Raw genomic sequence first — 15500 nt, forward strand, 5'->3', positions numbered from 1 at the left:
AATTGACCTTGTGCTCCCTTTAATACATAAAGCAGTGTTCCTCCACTGTCCCAGCCTGCCATGCCTTTCCTGGCCAGGGTACGAGCACACCACGTGTCATAAGCTGTGGCTTCCCGTGACGTCGGGAGAACCAGCATCCTCATCCGCAGCTCTCCCCTTTGTCCTCCAGCAGTGGTCATCTTGCAGGAGCCAGAAGATGCTGGCTGCCCGCCACTGCCTCCGTTAGACCTTTCCCAGGCTGACCTTCTCCCCCTTGCCTCTCAGCCTTTCCCACCCATGGCTTTTCTCACCTCTCTTCAAGGTTGATCCGTGCCCCTTTGCAGCACGAGGTTGCCCCCAAATCCATGGCACACGGGAATAATGGGGCTAGGGTTGTGGGTGCTCCAGCCAGCCATTTGTCTGCTGGGGTCCCCCCCAGCAAAAAGTCAGAGAAAATTTATTGGGGGGAAAAAAAAGATCACAAAAAAATGACATTACTGAGGGTTGGGGAAAGGCAGAGGGGCTGCTCTGGGGCTCGCTTGGTTCAGCAGGTGCTTTGCTCCACAAAGCAGACTTTCCTCCCCAAGTAAAAACAGAGGAAAGAGGGAACAGCCTGTAACAAGGTAGGATGCCTTCATGTGGGGTCTCCCTGTCTCCCTCGTCCCAGAGGCCTCTCTCTCCCTGAGGTACCACAAGATTAGCACCAAATCTGCGTTTAGGAGAGAAAAAAAATAAAGATGATTTATTTCCTTTCCAAGGGGAAATTCCTGACGTTTTCTGGAAAGCTGAGGAGGCACGCACGTGTGTGATCCACAACTGGATGTCACTGTTAGTCAAAGCTTTTTATTTTTATGAAAAAATAGAAAATTTCATATCTTACACTACAAAAAAACCCAGGTACACAAACCAAATGCACAGAGAGCATCCAAGGTGGAGGCAGGGGGAGGGGAGGAATAAATACAGCAACACTACAGTCTCCTGTGAGTTAAAATGCCGACGCAAGGAGCCGAGATGGATGCTGCGGCTCTGGCAGCGCTGGATGCGCCAGCTCCCGCCCTACCTGCCCTAAGGAATTACAATAAAGGATTGGAAACTAAGTGTTACTCTTAAGACTGCTACTGATGCATCTTACATATGCCTTAACAACTAATTTCAAGACCACAGCAGCCCAAGTAGTCACAATTTCTTGACCACTGGGACTTCCTACATTATATTCAACACTGAATAGACAAAAAAAAATTACCTTTTTTGTTCTTGCCGTTAACATATAGAAGGAATAAATAAAATTTTAAACTTTTTTTTTTTCTTTTAAATTAGTCTTCCTTTTTTATGCTCAGGTAAGTGTTCCAAATGGTAGCTACACAATGAAAGGGGGGCAGTCTACGCAAGTCATGCCTGGGGACGCTTCTTTCTCCCAAAATGAAAAACTATATCGAAAAGAGCCTTTTCACCTCCCACATCTTCTGAAATACCTTCCTCACAATGAGCAGCAAAATCTAATGAGGAAAAAAAGTATTCGTTGGACCAGCTGCAGCACTAGTGAGCTGGAAAAGTAAAGTGCTCAGACTTAAACATAGGCAGGAAATCTACCTACAGCCCTTACTAAGAGCACAGCCAGTAAAATATCACTGTCATCTCATTTTGCTGCACCCCAATATATACAATCACGCCCAAAATACAGAGTACTTGCAGTTTGTGGATGGAAACCTCTGGAATTTGCTTATGGGCATAGAAGCTGTAACTTTTGGACCCTACTTGTTAAAAGACCATTTCATTTTATTTTTTGCTCCGAGACAAAGATCTGTAGCAAGACCAGCTCTTGAAATAAATAGAAAAGATTATTTATTTATTTATTGGAGGAACCAAGAAGAAATGCCCTATTTACAAATGCAGTCTGGCTTAAGAACAGTTTGCTTTTCACTAGTTTATAATTTTGAAGGTTACTCCAGCATCTGGTATGCATCCCAGCCATACCACATACGCCTTTAAAACCCCACAAATGCTGAAAAGGGGATTTTGCTGTTAGAAGTCCATGAAAAAAAGACCAAACCCAACTCCTCCAGCAGAGCCAACAGATAAGGAACAAGCGGAGATGACGGGCAGAAAGTGCTGTGTATTAACTAATCGCATCTCTCAGTGCGGCCGATGGATGTGGGCGGCAACCGAATAATTCCTCCTGACAAAAAGAGTTGTTTCTGTCTTCCTACAGGTTATTTTCCTAAGTCCTGCAGGCAGGAAGGCACAAATAATCCCAAGACTGTTCTGCTAACAGCTCTAATGATCTTATTTATTATATGACAAATCTCTTTGCCGCACCAAAATTGTTATGTCTTGAATCTTCCCTCCTCTTTTGTGGTCCGGTGGCTGCCAAAATGAAACAACAGGATGAGAAATCACACCACCAAGATTTGTTAAACCTCATCACAGCTCCTCTCCCTCCTCTGAATACTCCCAATTCCCAAGGAGCTCAGCAGCAGCTTGCAGAGGAGGCGACGGCCATTTCAGAACAGGCAAATATTGCCTGATGAAGCCCTGCTGAAAGCAAGCAAAGCCCTGCTGCTAAAAGAACCCTTCTCCTTGTAGACCTTTCCCTTTTCCTTAGAAACCATTCTTTGTTTCAAATCTCATCCAAAGATGATTGGGGGAAATGGAAGAAAGACCTTTGAAACAGCTGAAGGTGGCATTCAACACCTGCTTCTGCAAGACGTGAAGGACACAGGCCTCCTTGCGGCACTGGATGAGCTCATTGGCCTCGGCTCTGCAGTGCTGGGGACTAAGGGAGCTGCAGCAAGTCAATATGTCAATGTTATCACCAAGGAAGGATGCTACAAGATGCTACCAAACCTCTAAGGAAGCAATATATCTACAGAAACAGCAAACACTTGCCATCCACTGAGCCATTTTTAAATCCTTATCTTCCCCCCCCCCCCCCCCCCCCCCCAAAAAAAAAAAGTCCAACCTATGAATACCAAATTAACTGCACTGATTGGATGGGACCTTCTCACCCACAGGATGCCACTGCTGTGACCACGTTGGGCTGCTCTGCTCTTCCCTCCTCTCTGTGCTCTGCCCCAAAGTGGCCAGGTCCATACCCAAACCGAAAATGCCCAGAGAGACAACCTGGGACAGCACAGTTTCCAAAATAATCCCACCACCACCACCACTTTGGGGGAAATATTGCAAAATCTCCATGCTGGATGACCACAGGCTCGCCTCCACACCACATCCCAGGATGTGACCCCCATAATGAGAAGAGGAACAGCAAAATCCCTTCCTTCCAGCTACAACCACCTGTGGTTTCTCTCCTGGGCTCCAGGGACAGGGGCGAGGGCTGCACTGGGTGATGACTGCAGGGCTGAAACACCGGTGAGGAGGCAATCCCACGCTATCTTTGGGCTGGACTCATACACATGAAAACTGAAGCCAGGTTGCTGCTGGAGGTCACCGAGAACCAGATGCTTTACTTTTCTTCTTCTGGACATCCCCAGCCTGTGGTAGAAAGGAAGAGGGGGCGACGTCTTCTATTTAAGCAGACTCCTTCTACCTCATATATGTAATCGAAACTCCTGAAGGCTTTATATGTTGCTCAAACCAAACAGCAGCAAAAATACAAAGCATAGCAGTAACGCAAAAGGGAGAGAAAACAAAGTGAAAGAGAGGGGAAAGAAAGAACAAACCGAGGAAAGAGCCCCAATCTTGTACCTGATGCGTAACAAACTGTACAGTATATACATCTTCATCATGTATTATCTTCCCAGAAGAGCAAACAAGAAGAACTTGGTAACACAGAGGGAGGAAAAAAAAATATACACCCTGTATTGTATCTGCCATGGAGCAAGCAACATGTTTATACACTAGTCTCTATAACTTAATGCTGTGTAACAGCATTTTTTTTCTTTAAATTTACAAAACAAAATATCTATTGAGAAATAATCTAATCATATTGCTCTTCAATACACTTCTGTAGACAAGTAAGACTTGAAGTTAAACTTCAGTTAACTGCAGCTTTTGGGAGCCCATGAACGGCTACAAAACTCCTCCACTCAAGTCAGTCCTTGGAAGTATTACCATGTACTGCTGTAATTCAGTATATAAAGGTGCTATATATATATATATCCCACGTGTGGTGGCAAGGCTTGTCGTCGTCGCTGAAGCTTAAGAGATGGGTTAACCTCACGTACAGCAGATTCATTTCCATGTTCCATGCATCTTACATTTACTTCATGAAAATGAGGACACAAATAGGAAGAAAAGGAGAACTTTAGTCAAACACTGCTTTAGAAATGCTGCGGCAGAGGCCAACGTCCTTCAGTTATAGAAACCACTGAATTTCCCTTTTTATCTTTTCTTTTTTTTTTTAGTCAAAATAAATCTCAGGGCTAGTGTACAAAGTGCAGGACCGACCCACTTGAGGAAGCGACTTTAAAACCGAGTTACAATGGCACCATCCCGTTCACCAACTGGACCTTCATCTCTTGAAGGCTGTTCATTATCTTCTTCTGGTGACCAACAAGTGTCACTCCCAGCCGCCTCAAATCCCTGTGGGAGAAAGCAAACGTTGGTTCCAGGGACCGCTCAGGCACACGCCGCCGCGCACACCACGCGCCGCATGCGCCGATGTTGCTGCCAGCGCCTACCTCTTACCATTGGCGGCTCCTGAAGCCAAGTTTAGTTGGCAAGTTTAATTTTCCCCACTTTTTTTTAAATTTTTTTTAATGGCTGGCAGCATCTTGAAGAGGTGACATGATTTGACTGAGATCACCTCGCTGGCCAAGGAGAAAAGCCTGACAGCAAAGTGTCAGTATCACCTCTGGCCAAGGACTCTGCTAGGCGTGAAAAGTCCTATTTTCGAGAGACAAGCTATTTAAGAAAGCCTGCGTTGCAGTTTCCTCTTCTCCTGGGAGAGGCTGGTATTTGATCTCGCGTATGAGCAGTGAGGAGTGAGGTCAATCCACGCTTCCTTCTTCTTCGGACTAGGCAAAGCCAAAGATACAGAAATTGCAATCCTAGAGCCAGTTCCTACAGAGAGCTGAACGGCAAAAGCCTCGAGCATGGCCACCACCCCAGTGATCCCCTAAAGTCAACAGGAATTGGCAACGCAGCTCCCCTCTGGGCCTTTGCAAATCTTCCCGTAAATGCACATTTGATTTTTTTCTGGGGGGTGAATTCTACAAGCCAAAGGCATTTGTGTTGAGTCTGTCTACTGTGCTGCCGTTACAGGGGAGCTGTAGAGTAAGATATTTTATGTGAAATGCAGGATTAGGAGGAAAGATTGTTTTCTCAGAAGCTCAGCCCTTTAAAATTCAGGTGTATAGATAAAGATAATCACCAAGGTTCGTGTTGATGGTGTGGAAGAGGCACCTCCAGTGGACAATTTATCCTATCCAAAGACAGGAGTTGGACAAGTCATCCCCTGGAGATACTACAGCAGGACCTTGGGTGATCAGATTCAATGATGCATCTAAAGTCAGGTAAGGCCATGGGTTATGGCAGAGTATAACTGTAGGGATTTCTTTCTAGGGGGAAAAGTGTTAACAAAGAAACTGTAGGAATAAAAGCTCAGAAGAAACATCAAGACAGGTGAATCCGTGTTTCCAACATAAGACACAGACTGTCAGAAAAGCAGTTTGACTTAGAGGAGACATGGTGCTTTGTCTGAAGACTTCCACTAGAGAAATATCAGCCCCTTGCTTTCTACCTCCAGCTGGACTGAATAAAGGATGTTTTCAAAGTACGGCTCTATGGTCTTGCCAATATATGTGCAAATCCTGGAGCTACTGACACCTTGTGTGCAATTCTTTTAGGAGAAAGCTCTCCACTGAAAGCCAGTGGGATGTGAGCGCCTTGAACACGTAGGTGCTTTTTGGAAACCACACTGGTGGGGCTGGTGCATGCAAGGGCTGGGGATCACCAGTGACACCTGGGAGCCCAAACATCACCTGGCCTACAGCTCACAGCACGGCTGCATGCTGGACTGCAGGTGAACACATGCAACGACCACCAAAACACTTTCACATAATGTTGTGTGAGCTGCCCATGGAGGTGTACCTCTCTCAGCAGCTTCACATTCTGGACAGAGACTCTTGTGCAAATACAACCAACCATCCATGTCCAAAAATTACACAGATGAACAATGCTTTGAATAAAAAGCAATCCTGAGTAAGGTTGATACGTTAACACTTAAGCTGGTTAAAGCCAAAAGCTAGATGTGTTGTTCTCCAAGGATTGTCACACTTTCGGCCTTTTGATTTGGAAAATACCAGATTTTCTGCTCCAGGCTAAACACTTCATTTCATTATCGTATCCTTTTTCAGCGATACATCTTCCCGATGCATAGGGGAATCACAATGTAAGGGGCACGGAGCAAGAGAGGTCAATGAGACACATCAGCAGCGCTCCTTACCTGGCAGAGAAAAGGCTGCAGCATCTGCAAAAGGTGTCTACCTTCTCAGGGGGACATGCTTTCATTTCTGCCTCCACTGAATTGTGAAACTAGTTCAGCAAGCCATCTTAATAATGAAGGAAAATGTAGTAATGCTATTGTTACATGCAATTTATTTTATGTACACAGCACAGTTGGAAGTTCACACCAAAGATCAAAAAAACCCTCAAAAAACAACCCAGTATAGGACCTGATTTTTAAAAGAGCCAACATCCATCTTCCCCCTGCTGAGTGCTGCTCTGCTGGCACTTTTTGAAAATTCAGCTTTTTTTTTTTAATCAGGTATCTAAAGTGCAAGCTGAGCTCTTTTGAAAATCCAGCACCATGTATTTCACAGATATATAATTTCTGATATTTTTGCATGTTACGCAGAAAAAAATAGCCCAAAACTATGAGAAAGGCATGTACGTCTTGGTGTTTCACACTCAGCTCCATCAGTCTAATAAAAAAACCTCTATTCACTACACAGCTTTTTTTTTTCTTTTCCCTTAGAGTATCCCCTTAACTCAATATCCTTGAGGAGCGCCTCATTGATTTTGAAGACAGAAAGAAGAAAAAGAAGTTTCTGGTTCCAATCCATTAGCTGCTCACCAGGGGATCCAGTCTATCTTTTTTTAATATCAAATCCTTTCGTATATGGAGCCACTGGCCAAAAGCACAGGGACTCCTCAGAGAGGGCAAAAAGCTACCGTGGGGTCTTTCACCTCTGCAAAGATGGACCAGAAGACAACAGCTCCTGAGCCAGATGCTCACCTAGTATAAAATCAGCAGCTTTATTCAAAAGCTACCTCGTGTGTTGCAAAGCCAGAAACACCACTTTCCAAAAACCGCCTAGAGAATGCAGGAGTTTTAATTCCCATTTTTCAAGCATGACTTACAGCACGTTGCATGCTCCCATGCAACCAGCACCGAAGGACTTAAAGCGGCGTAAGGCAGAAGCCAATTTTAAACAAAAATGGGTGCACAGACCAGCTGGTTTTGGGACAGAAAAAATCAGCTTCTGTGCCAAAGGGCTGCAAAACAACTGTTCTCAAGCTCTAGTTCAGAGCTGCCTCGCTCACGTTATTGCAGCCAACTGGTAATTTCACTGGGCTCAGCTCCGCAGAGATGTGTTGTGGGTATCTACTGGGGTTTTGCAATAGAAATGTACAATCCCCTGCAAGAAAAGGCACAACTAAGACCCAGGGACAAACGACACTTGCGATTAGGATCCAGGCTGCACCTTGTTGTGCAAGTGATCTGACCCCCGGGGTTGGGTTTTGTGTGCGCCACTGCGGCAGCAGCATGGGCGCTCCCCAAGGCCGTGGAGCTATGTGCACCCACGTGCGGTGGGGTCTCCCTGCTTCAAAATACTTGACCCTCCAGTAAGGAGACAACTTCTATTCTTGTTTCAGGAAGAAGTCTCCCCTTTTCATTTCTCTTTCATTCACATAGGGCTTAAAACGGAAACAGGCAGGAGTTCAAATCACTTGCCAACAGAGTACTAGAGGCTGACCTAAGGTGGCCAAAAAGCCAAGGAAATAAAGGGGAAAATTGGTGTCGGCTCATCCCAAACAGCCTGCGCGCATGCTGCTCTCTTCCTACTGTCTTGGATGTAAGCCCAGCTGCAGTGTGCCAGGGACAACATGGTATCTCCTTCCCTGCAATACCCTCCATTTGCAAGGGTTGAATTCACGGTCTCCACGTTGTAAGAAATATATTTAAAACATTTTATTTACAAACAGAGCTACTTATACACCATGGACCAGTTTGTCAAACAGTGTAGACTAGGACTGGATTGCCACATAAAATACAAGCCCCCCCACCAGGCAGTTAGTCATGCAAGCAAAAGGGCCAGCTTCCTGAACAACCTCCATGGATGGCAGCTGTCAACCTACCACAGATATTTTGTATTTCACCTCCCATCCAGGCCAGATTTCACCACCCTTCTTCATATGGTGTAACTCTACAATTGCCCATGCAGACTGGGACTACTCACAGCATTAGTTGGTTGTCAGTTTGAATGAGGGGAAAGAAGAAGAACCTGAAAGACCTTCAGAAGACGCTAAAGAGAGAGGAATCCACTTGCTAGGGACTTCTGCATGAAATGATGACTTAAAGTTTTTTTAAGAGTTCATCTGCTCTTAGTGATTATTCCCATCCTACTTGGTTACGAGATGAGAACTGATTTGTTCAGAAGCAGACGCAGTATCACAATCTCAGGACTGAGATTTCAGGTTAAAAATAAGCATCTAGAGCAGATGAACTCTTAAACGCTCTTCATTCAGTATAACTTTTAATAAATAATTTATTTTATTGTAGAAGAAAAAAAATATACAATGCAAAGCAACACAGCACATATTATTACAAATATTCAGAGCTCTTCATCTAATAACAAGCAACAGGGTGTCCTGAGATTCAGTGAGTACAGATCTTTCAAAAGGTGGAATTATGTAGTCCACATGGTTAGTAATTGGTCCAGTCAAGGGTCAGACTGAAACTCATGTCATGGATCTATCTATTCTTGAGTATTGTCCTGGTATAGTTATTCTTGCAGTGGATTGAAAGAGCTCCAGACACACTCAAAGTCACTAGGTGGTCCACAAGTTAAAGAGCAGGTCTGGTTCACTGGAAAGGTTGCCTTCAAGTCTGATATCCAGTTGGAAAGAGGGGGTGGAGGGTGAGGCTCCACTTTTCACAAGGTGATTCATCCCTTTGCAAGAATTAGAGCTAAATGTAGAAATCACTCTTTGTTTGAAAACATACATTTTCAGGTCTTTGCGTAAGCAGGCAGAGCTCAGGACTTGGGGCGATATTCACTGGTTTTAGCTTTTTAATCTTTTGCTTTCAGAAATTTGTCACTAATACTACTCTTTTCTGGAATAAATGCATCAAGCTATCAGTTTGAAAGAAGGAGGGCAGTAATCAGGATTTTGCTTTGCATGCCGGGGTGGGGGGGGCGGGGGGGTGGGAGATTTATAAAAATTGCTGAACATATACCATCTCAACCAGGTCCTGGAAAGAGGACACAAGCTGGGCGCCCACAGTCACCAGTCCCGTCAGCGTTAGAGCCAACCCATCCTACAGCGCTGGTAATTTTTTTCAGTAGATTTTAGGAATTCTTTACATTAATCAGATTTTTTCTCTGGCAGCAATTATCCGGTTCTCCTTTCTCCATCTAATTTCCACATCTGTCTCCTACGCAATTTGAATTTGGGGAAGATCATTTCGGATGGTATTTGAAGGTAACCTCCTAAATTGTAAAGAATGTTTTACTGATGTCATTTGGGGAAAGCAAGCTACTTTCAGATGTTCAGATCATCTTTTCACGCGATCCCCCCAAGTCCCAGCTCTGGAATATACTGAACAGTTGCCTCTGTTAAAAATGACAAGGAACATTTAACCTGAATTCTCTTTTGCAGAGTACAAAATGTTTTGTTGTTCCCTTTTATGGGGAGAAAAAAACCGAAAACCTCCATAAAACCAAAACCCCCAATATATTAACCTTTAAAGAACTTTGCTTGTTGCAGTGTTTATTTTCTGGAGAACCCATGAGAGTCCCAGCCGAGCCCACCCAGGAGCCATTCCTCTCCCTTACTTTGTTGATTTTAAGGGCAATCTGCCAGTTTACATCAGCCTGAGCACATGGTTCAGGTCTTCAACATGGGATACCTTTCCTCTTGAGCTACTATGATGGTTTCTCCTTTTTTAACAGCTGAGAATCTGATCTTTTGCCTTTTTTTACTGTATCTGAGAGGGATGAGAGAAGTCTTGATTTGGATGGCTGGTAGGCTTTTTAATGAACCTTCCACAGTTTTCCCCAAAATAGACCCGAGTCAGGTCAAGCCTTCTTGCTAAGCTACCAGTGTGACGCACAGGTGCACAGACTGAGCTGTTCAAGAATGAAGCCTGACTCATGCAAGCATCTCTGTCCAAGGCAGCTGGAGGGGGGATTTATTTGCTGGCATAGATAACTAACCAGTTGGAGTTGGTTTTAACCTTTTTTCAGTTTCAACTGAAATGAATGATGGATTCATGAAACGTCTCCTTTCAGCTTAAAAAAAAAAGAGGCAGCTTGCAGTTGGTGAGGGTCAGAGCATCTCTGGCAGCTATAATCTTATTTAAAGACTTTTAAACCAACTTGCCTTTCTGGCTAGAACTGTACAGATAATGGATTACTTGGTTCACTGCCAATCGGAAAAAAACATTTTAAAGTACTTTTTGGGTAGCCTGAAAAGATTTTGGGGAGTACTTCTGAAATTTCTGGAATACCAAAGAGTAAATATAGGGAAGTATTTAAAATTTTAAAGTCAAATTAAGGAGACAATTTTACAATCTGAAATGTTGCACTCAAGAAAATGGGAGGTTAGGAACAGTTTTGTCAGTGGGATGGGATGCTAAGACTGTGTCAGCACAGAGGGATGCTAAGACTGTTTAAAGCTACATGAGTAAGTGAACTTCTAATTTACTGTCAAAAACAACCATTAATTTGGGCTCAAACTCAACATTTTCTCTGATCCAAACCAAAGCACTTAATTTCTGATCATTTCTTTTGGAGCTCTTGAAATTGTATAAAATTCTATAGAGTAACTAACTGGAAGCTTTTGTGAAGCCTAATTTTCTTCTTTGATATGACCAATTCAACCAAACATCAACAAATATGTTGTGCGGCACTGCTGAGGCCGCACCTTGAATACTCTATTCAGTTTTGGGCCCCTCAGTACAAGACGGACATTGAGTTGCTGGAGCGTGTCCAGAGAAGGGCAACGAAGCTGGTGAAGGGTCTGGAGAACAACTCTGATGGGGAGTGGCTGAGGGAACTGGGGTTGTTTAGCCTGGAGAAGAGGAGGCTGAGGAGAGACCTTATCTCTGTCTACAACTACCTGAAAGGAGGCAGTAGTGACGTGGCTGTCAGCCTCTTCTCCCAGGTTACTAGTGATAGGACGAGAGGAAATGGCCTCAAGCTGCCTCAGGGGAGGTTTAGATTAGGAAAAATTTCTTTACTGAAAGAGCATTCAGGCATTGGAACAGGCTGCCCAGAGAGGTGGTGGAGTCACCATCCATGGAAATGTTAAAAAACCCTGTAGACATGGCACTTCAGGGCATGGTTTAGGAGACATGGTAGTGTTGGGTTGACGGTTGGACTTGGTGATCCTAGAGGTCTTTTCCAACCTTAATATTTCTATGATTCTGTGTATTTTCTACCAGAAAATGATGCATTTTCTACCAGAACTTGCTCTGGTTATAAGACTGAGGCGGCACAGTAGAGGGGAGTGCTCCAATGTTTTTCTTTTCTCTTAAATTGCTTCCTCATCCTATCCCTCCTCTTCCTATTTGCCCTCTGGTTAGGTCTTTCTGCCACGTAGACTCTGACCACGCTGGGGATTGACCTCTTCCTTCGTCAACTTTTGTAGATCACCAGTCTAAATGGAGCCCCAAAGCCTGGTGCTTCTGGGCACTGCCATATCAGATGAGTAGGTAAGGAACTGTGGAGTCCTCAAAAGCCAAAGTAACATGGCGCATAATTGCAGGACTAGGCTGGGAAACTGCATGTAAGAGTCTCAGGCACCCAAAAAGGCATCTAGGTAGAAATCCATGAACCCTGACTCCCTAGACAGTCACTAGAGATAATTTAATCCCTATCTCAGGTTTTTCACATGAATGCCTGAAGACATATTGGATGAATCCAGGTGTAAGGGACAAATATTGGTGATTTGAGTGGGACAAATACAATCTGAGTGAGAGCAGATACACTCTGGCACTCCCTCCATGCATGTAAGGCAAAACAACTCCTTGGAGATGTTACCGACCTGCATCACATGCAAAGCATGTCCTACCCTGTACAGTGAGCTTCACAGAAAGCCCTGTGACAGACAGGAGAAATGCTGTGGTTCTGTGGGGTGTGGGAATTTTTTTTGTTTTATTCCTAATCCTCAGCACCAATTCTGTATGTGCACTGGCAATCTGCATGTGGTTGGAAGAGCGACAACCTTCTCCAAAGAAGCAGAGAGTGTAATCCTTCCCATTCTGCCATAACGCCTGCAGTAAACCAAGCTCAAATCAACCCGGCTAGAAAGGTAGGCTTTGGGGCGAGTTTGAGTAAGCAGCAGGAGGGAAGTACAGACGTAATTACACAAGCAAGGCAGGCAATTAAAGGTGAAGCATAACAAATTAGCAGCCCCGAGGCATTTACCTAGTCATTTGAGTACTGTCACCCCAACTGCAGTCACAGCCACATGCAAAAACCAAGGGCACATTCAGAAGAAAGAGTCTTGGCCAGGGAGCCTGTCCCCTAGAGCTGTGGGTTTGCTGATGCTCTTCTGTTGGCTTCAACTGTATCTATGCTTATTTCTGTTATTTCTGTTATTTCCCCGCCTTACTGGGCTTGACTGTCTGCTTGGTAATGTCCAGATCAACGGTAAAACCAGCTAATCCAGTATAAAACCAGTACACCTGTCGTGGTTTAACCCCAGCCAGCAGCTAAGCACCACACAGCCATTTGCTCACTCCCCCGCCGGCCGTGGTGGGATGAGGGAGGGAATCAGAAGGAACACCTCAGTGGGGACTCTCCTATACATTTACTAGTAGGGTGGGATATTTTATTTGTCGGTAACCTTAAATAATCAACTGCTATTATGTCAAGAGGACGGCCTGGCAATTATTCAAACTCAAGCATTAAGTTCTGTGAGTAAAGGATCCAAAGTACTGGCTGCCAATGTACTGAACGTAAGTTTTAGTCTTGCCTGCACTTGTTATTAACAATACAGATACTAAAAGAGAAACTGCTGACTGCAAACAAAGGATAATGGTTTCCCTTTCTGCAGCCTCATCCCTACATGTTTTTGACTTGTTTGTCTGTCTCCACTCTGCAATTCCAACAAATAAAGTGAAAATGATCTGGGAAGTACTCACTCTAGGGTCACCTGAGCCACAGCATCCATGGAACTGTATCCATTCTCCATGAAGATCTCTGTGTATCGGCCCATTTTGATAGCTTCCAGCCACTCACCCACCGACCTGTAGGCACCACTCCCGACTGGACTGTGCTCTACCAACAGATTTGATACTCTAAAGACAAGCAAGAACAGAGAAGCAAACAGAATCAGTACCGAGATGCACCCAACATGACTCAGTTGCTCACATTTTTATATGCTAAAGGTGATTCTTCCATTGCTTTTTCAGTGATTGCTGCAGCCTAAATCCTCCCAGCAGGTTTGATATGCAGTGTATCAAACATACCACTTCACCTGTAACTTCACCCACTTTTGAGTTAGTTTCTGCCATTTCTGGTCCTCACTGCAAGCAGAAAGAGGAGAGGACTAGCATCCATCCCCATTACCTCTTGGCCACAAGCAGGCTCCTCTTCTATCAGGCTCCCCTCAGTCACTCTTACTGCAAAGTCTTCGGTTTCAGTCCTCCCGCTCTGTTTTCCTCCTCCTTTAAAGCTCATAATTAACTTAAGACAGCCCAGAGCCTGGAAGCCCCAAAACCCAGATTACATTTCCCAGCAGTGGCCATCAATGGCAGGCTGCTGTTAACACTTCAGGGGCTGCTCCCGCAGAGTCAGGTGGGAATTTCGGATGTGGGCAGCATCTGGTGAGCCCTGCAGAGAGCAGCAACGCTCCAGCCACGCTCCAGCCCTGAAACCAGAGGCAGACTCCTGCTCCTGCATACTCACTCAAGACCTTGCCACAGCTATTGCTACCTGCTTTATTATGCCATGCGTGGAAGAAGCAATTCAGGCAAAAAATAACCCTTCACTGCAGCAGAAAGACCGATACAGTGCTTGGCACAAGCGACCCATGCCACGTACAGGTCCACCACCCTGCTAATGATGCGCAGAGGGCAAAGGGGGCTTGTCCAAGGTCAGCCAGGAAAGAAACTAGATTTGTCCTCTGCTTTGTAAACCGGGACGTACATACAGCTAATACAAGCCTTGCATAAAGATTATTACCCACAGGTAAAAGACCTTTTTCTGAGTCAGCCTCTGATGATGAGAATTACACTTAAAAGACTTTCAACTGGAAGGAGAGCTGGGATATTATATTATTATAGCACTTCAGGAATCTTCATGTATTTTATGAGCACATTAGTATTGTTTGTTTATTTAATAGCAATGCTGAGGGGTCCAATAAAATGTGAATACTTGCAGTACCAAGAACATAATGGCTTCCCATAACATTTTATACAGATGAGGAATTCAAAACTCCTAAGTAATCATAACGAGAAGTGGATTTTCATCACTAATGTCAGGAGGTAGAAACTGATATACACATGCTGTAATGTAAAGAGTGACTTCCTTCCTTATTTGCATTAATGAGAATTTCCATAAAGAATACATTACATATATTAAAAAAACCCCTTTACAGCTGCCGTACGTTGAAATTATGATTCATTTGGAATTACTGTGGTCTGGACACGGCAACCTATGGTTACAGAAGCACAGTCCCAAAGCCTGGCTGTTCAGGTGCTCCATCTACATAGAAAATACCCACAGCAGCTCTGAGAAGGAGAGGTTTGGAATTGCATGGACCTGTTCATAGACTAAAACATCAGCAAAGCGTTTAGCAGCTCAGGGAAACGGTTTGCTGCCTACTTTCCTCTTTCCTGGCAAAGCAGTTTGGTATGAAAGAGTGCATGAACCACCGCATAACAGGCCTGGAAAATGACTGTTCTGAACTGAAAATAAAAGTGAAACATCACATACTTTATGCTATCATAAACCTTTTCCTGCAGGTTTGCTGGGACTGACATTATATCTAATTGCTAATAAGAGTAATTTTTTCTTCTTCAGATGGTAAATGATATATGTAAAATAGCCCGACGAATCAGATCTATCTTTTATTTAAATAACAAAGATTTCATGTTTCTTCTCTTCCAGTGCATGAGACGCCATATGTGCAGACATGCCAACACAGGGATGTGAGGTCCAGCTGCCACAGGAAAGATGGGTCACATGCAGCTGTGCAAGACTCACTTGGAAGGTGCGGAGATGGTTTGGCCTAAGCTCACAACAGTACATCTGCTTTGGTCCACACCACCAGTCTAACCTCATCTTACATCCCTCTGATTCCTGTCCAAGGAAAACAATGTGTCTTTT

The 15500-nt window shown here is 44.3% G+C and overlaps 1 protein-coding gene across 13 annotated transcripts in view; it reads right to left on the bottom strand.

Moving 5' to 3' along the window:
• Nucleotides 1-3391: 3391 nt before the first annotated feature.
• Nucleotides 3392-15500, bottom strand: part of EPHA5 (EPH receptor A5) — a 195777-nt gene continuing 183668 nt past the window's right edge. For 10 of the 13 annotated variants that reach the window (XM_075090590.1, XM_075090588.1, XM_075090589.1 and 7 more), the window contains 2 exons: nt 13313-13468; nt 3537-4518 (listed from right to left, as the gene is read on the bottom strand). In XM_075090590.1, the coding sequence (XP_074946691.1) occupies nt 4413-4518; nt 13313-13468 (262 nt within the window). In that variant the 3' untranslated portion in view covers nt 3537-4412. Of the gene's footprint in view, nt 3469-3536; nt 4519-8116; nt 9114-13312; nt 13469-15500 lie in introns of those variants that run through there. The other 3 variants (XM_075090581.1, XM_075090580.1, XM_075090578.1) reach the window with 2 other exon arrangements.

This window comes from Phalacrocorax aristotelis, chromosome 4 (genome assembly GCF_949628215.1).
Source record: "Phalacrocorax aristotelis chromosome 4, bGulAri2.1, whole genome shotgun sequence".
Taxonomy (NCBI): domain Eukaryota; kingdom Metazoa; phylum Chordata; class Aves; order Suliformes; family Phalacrocoracidae; genus Phalacrocorax; species Phalacrocorax aristotelis.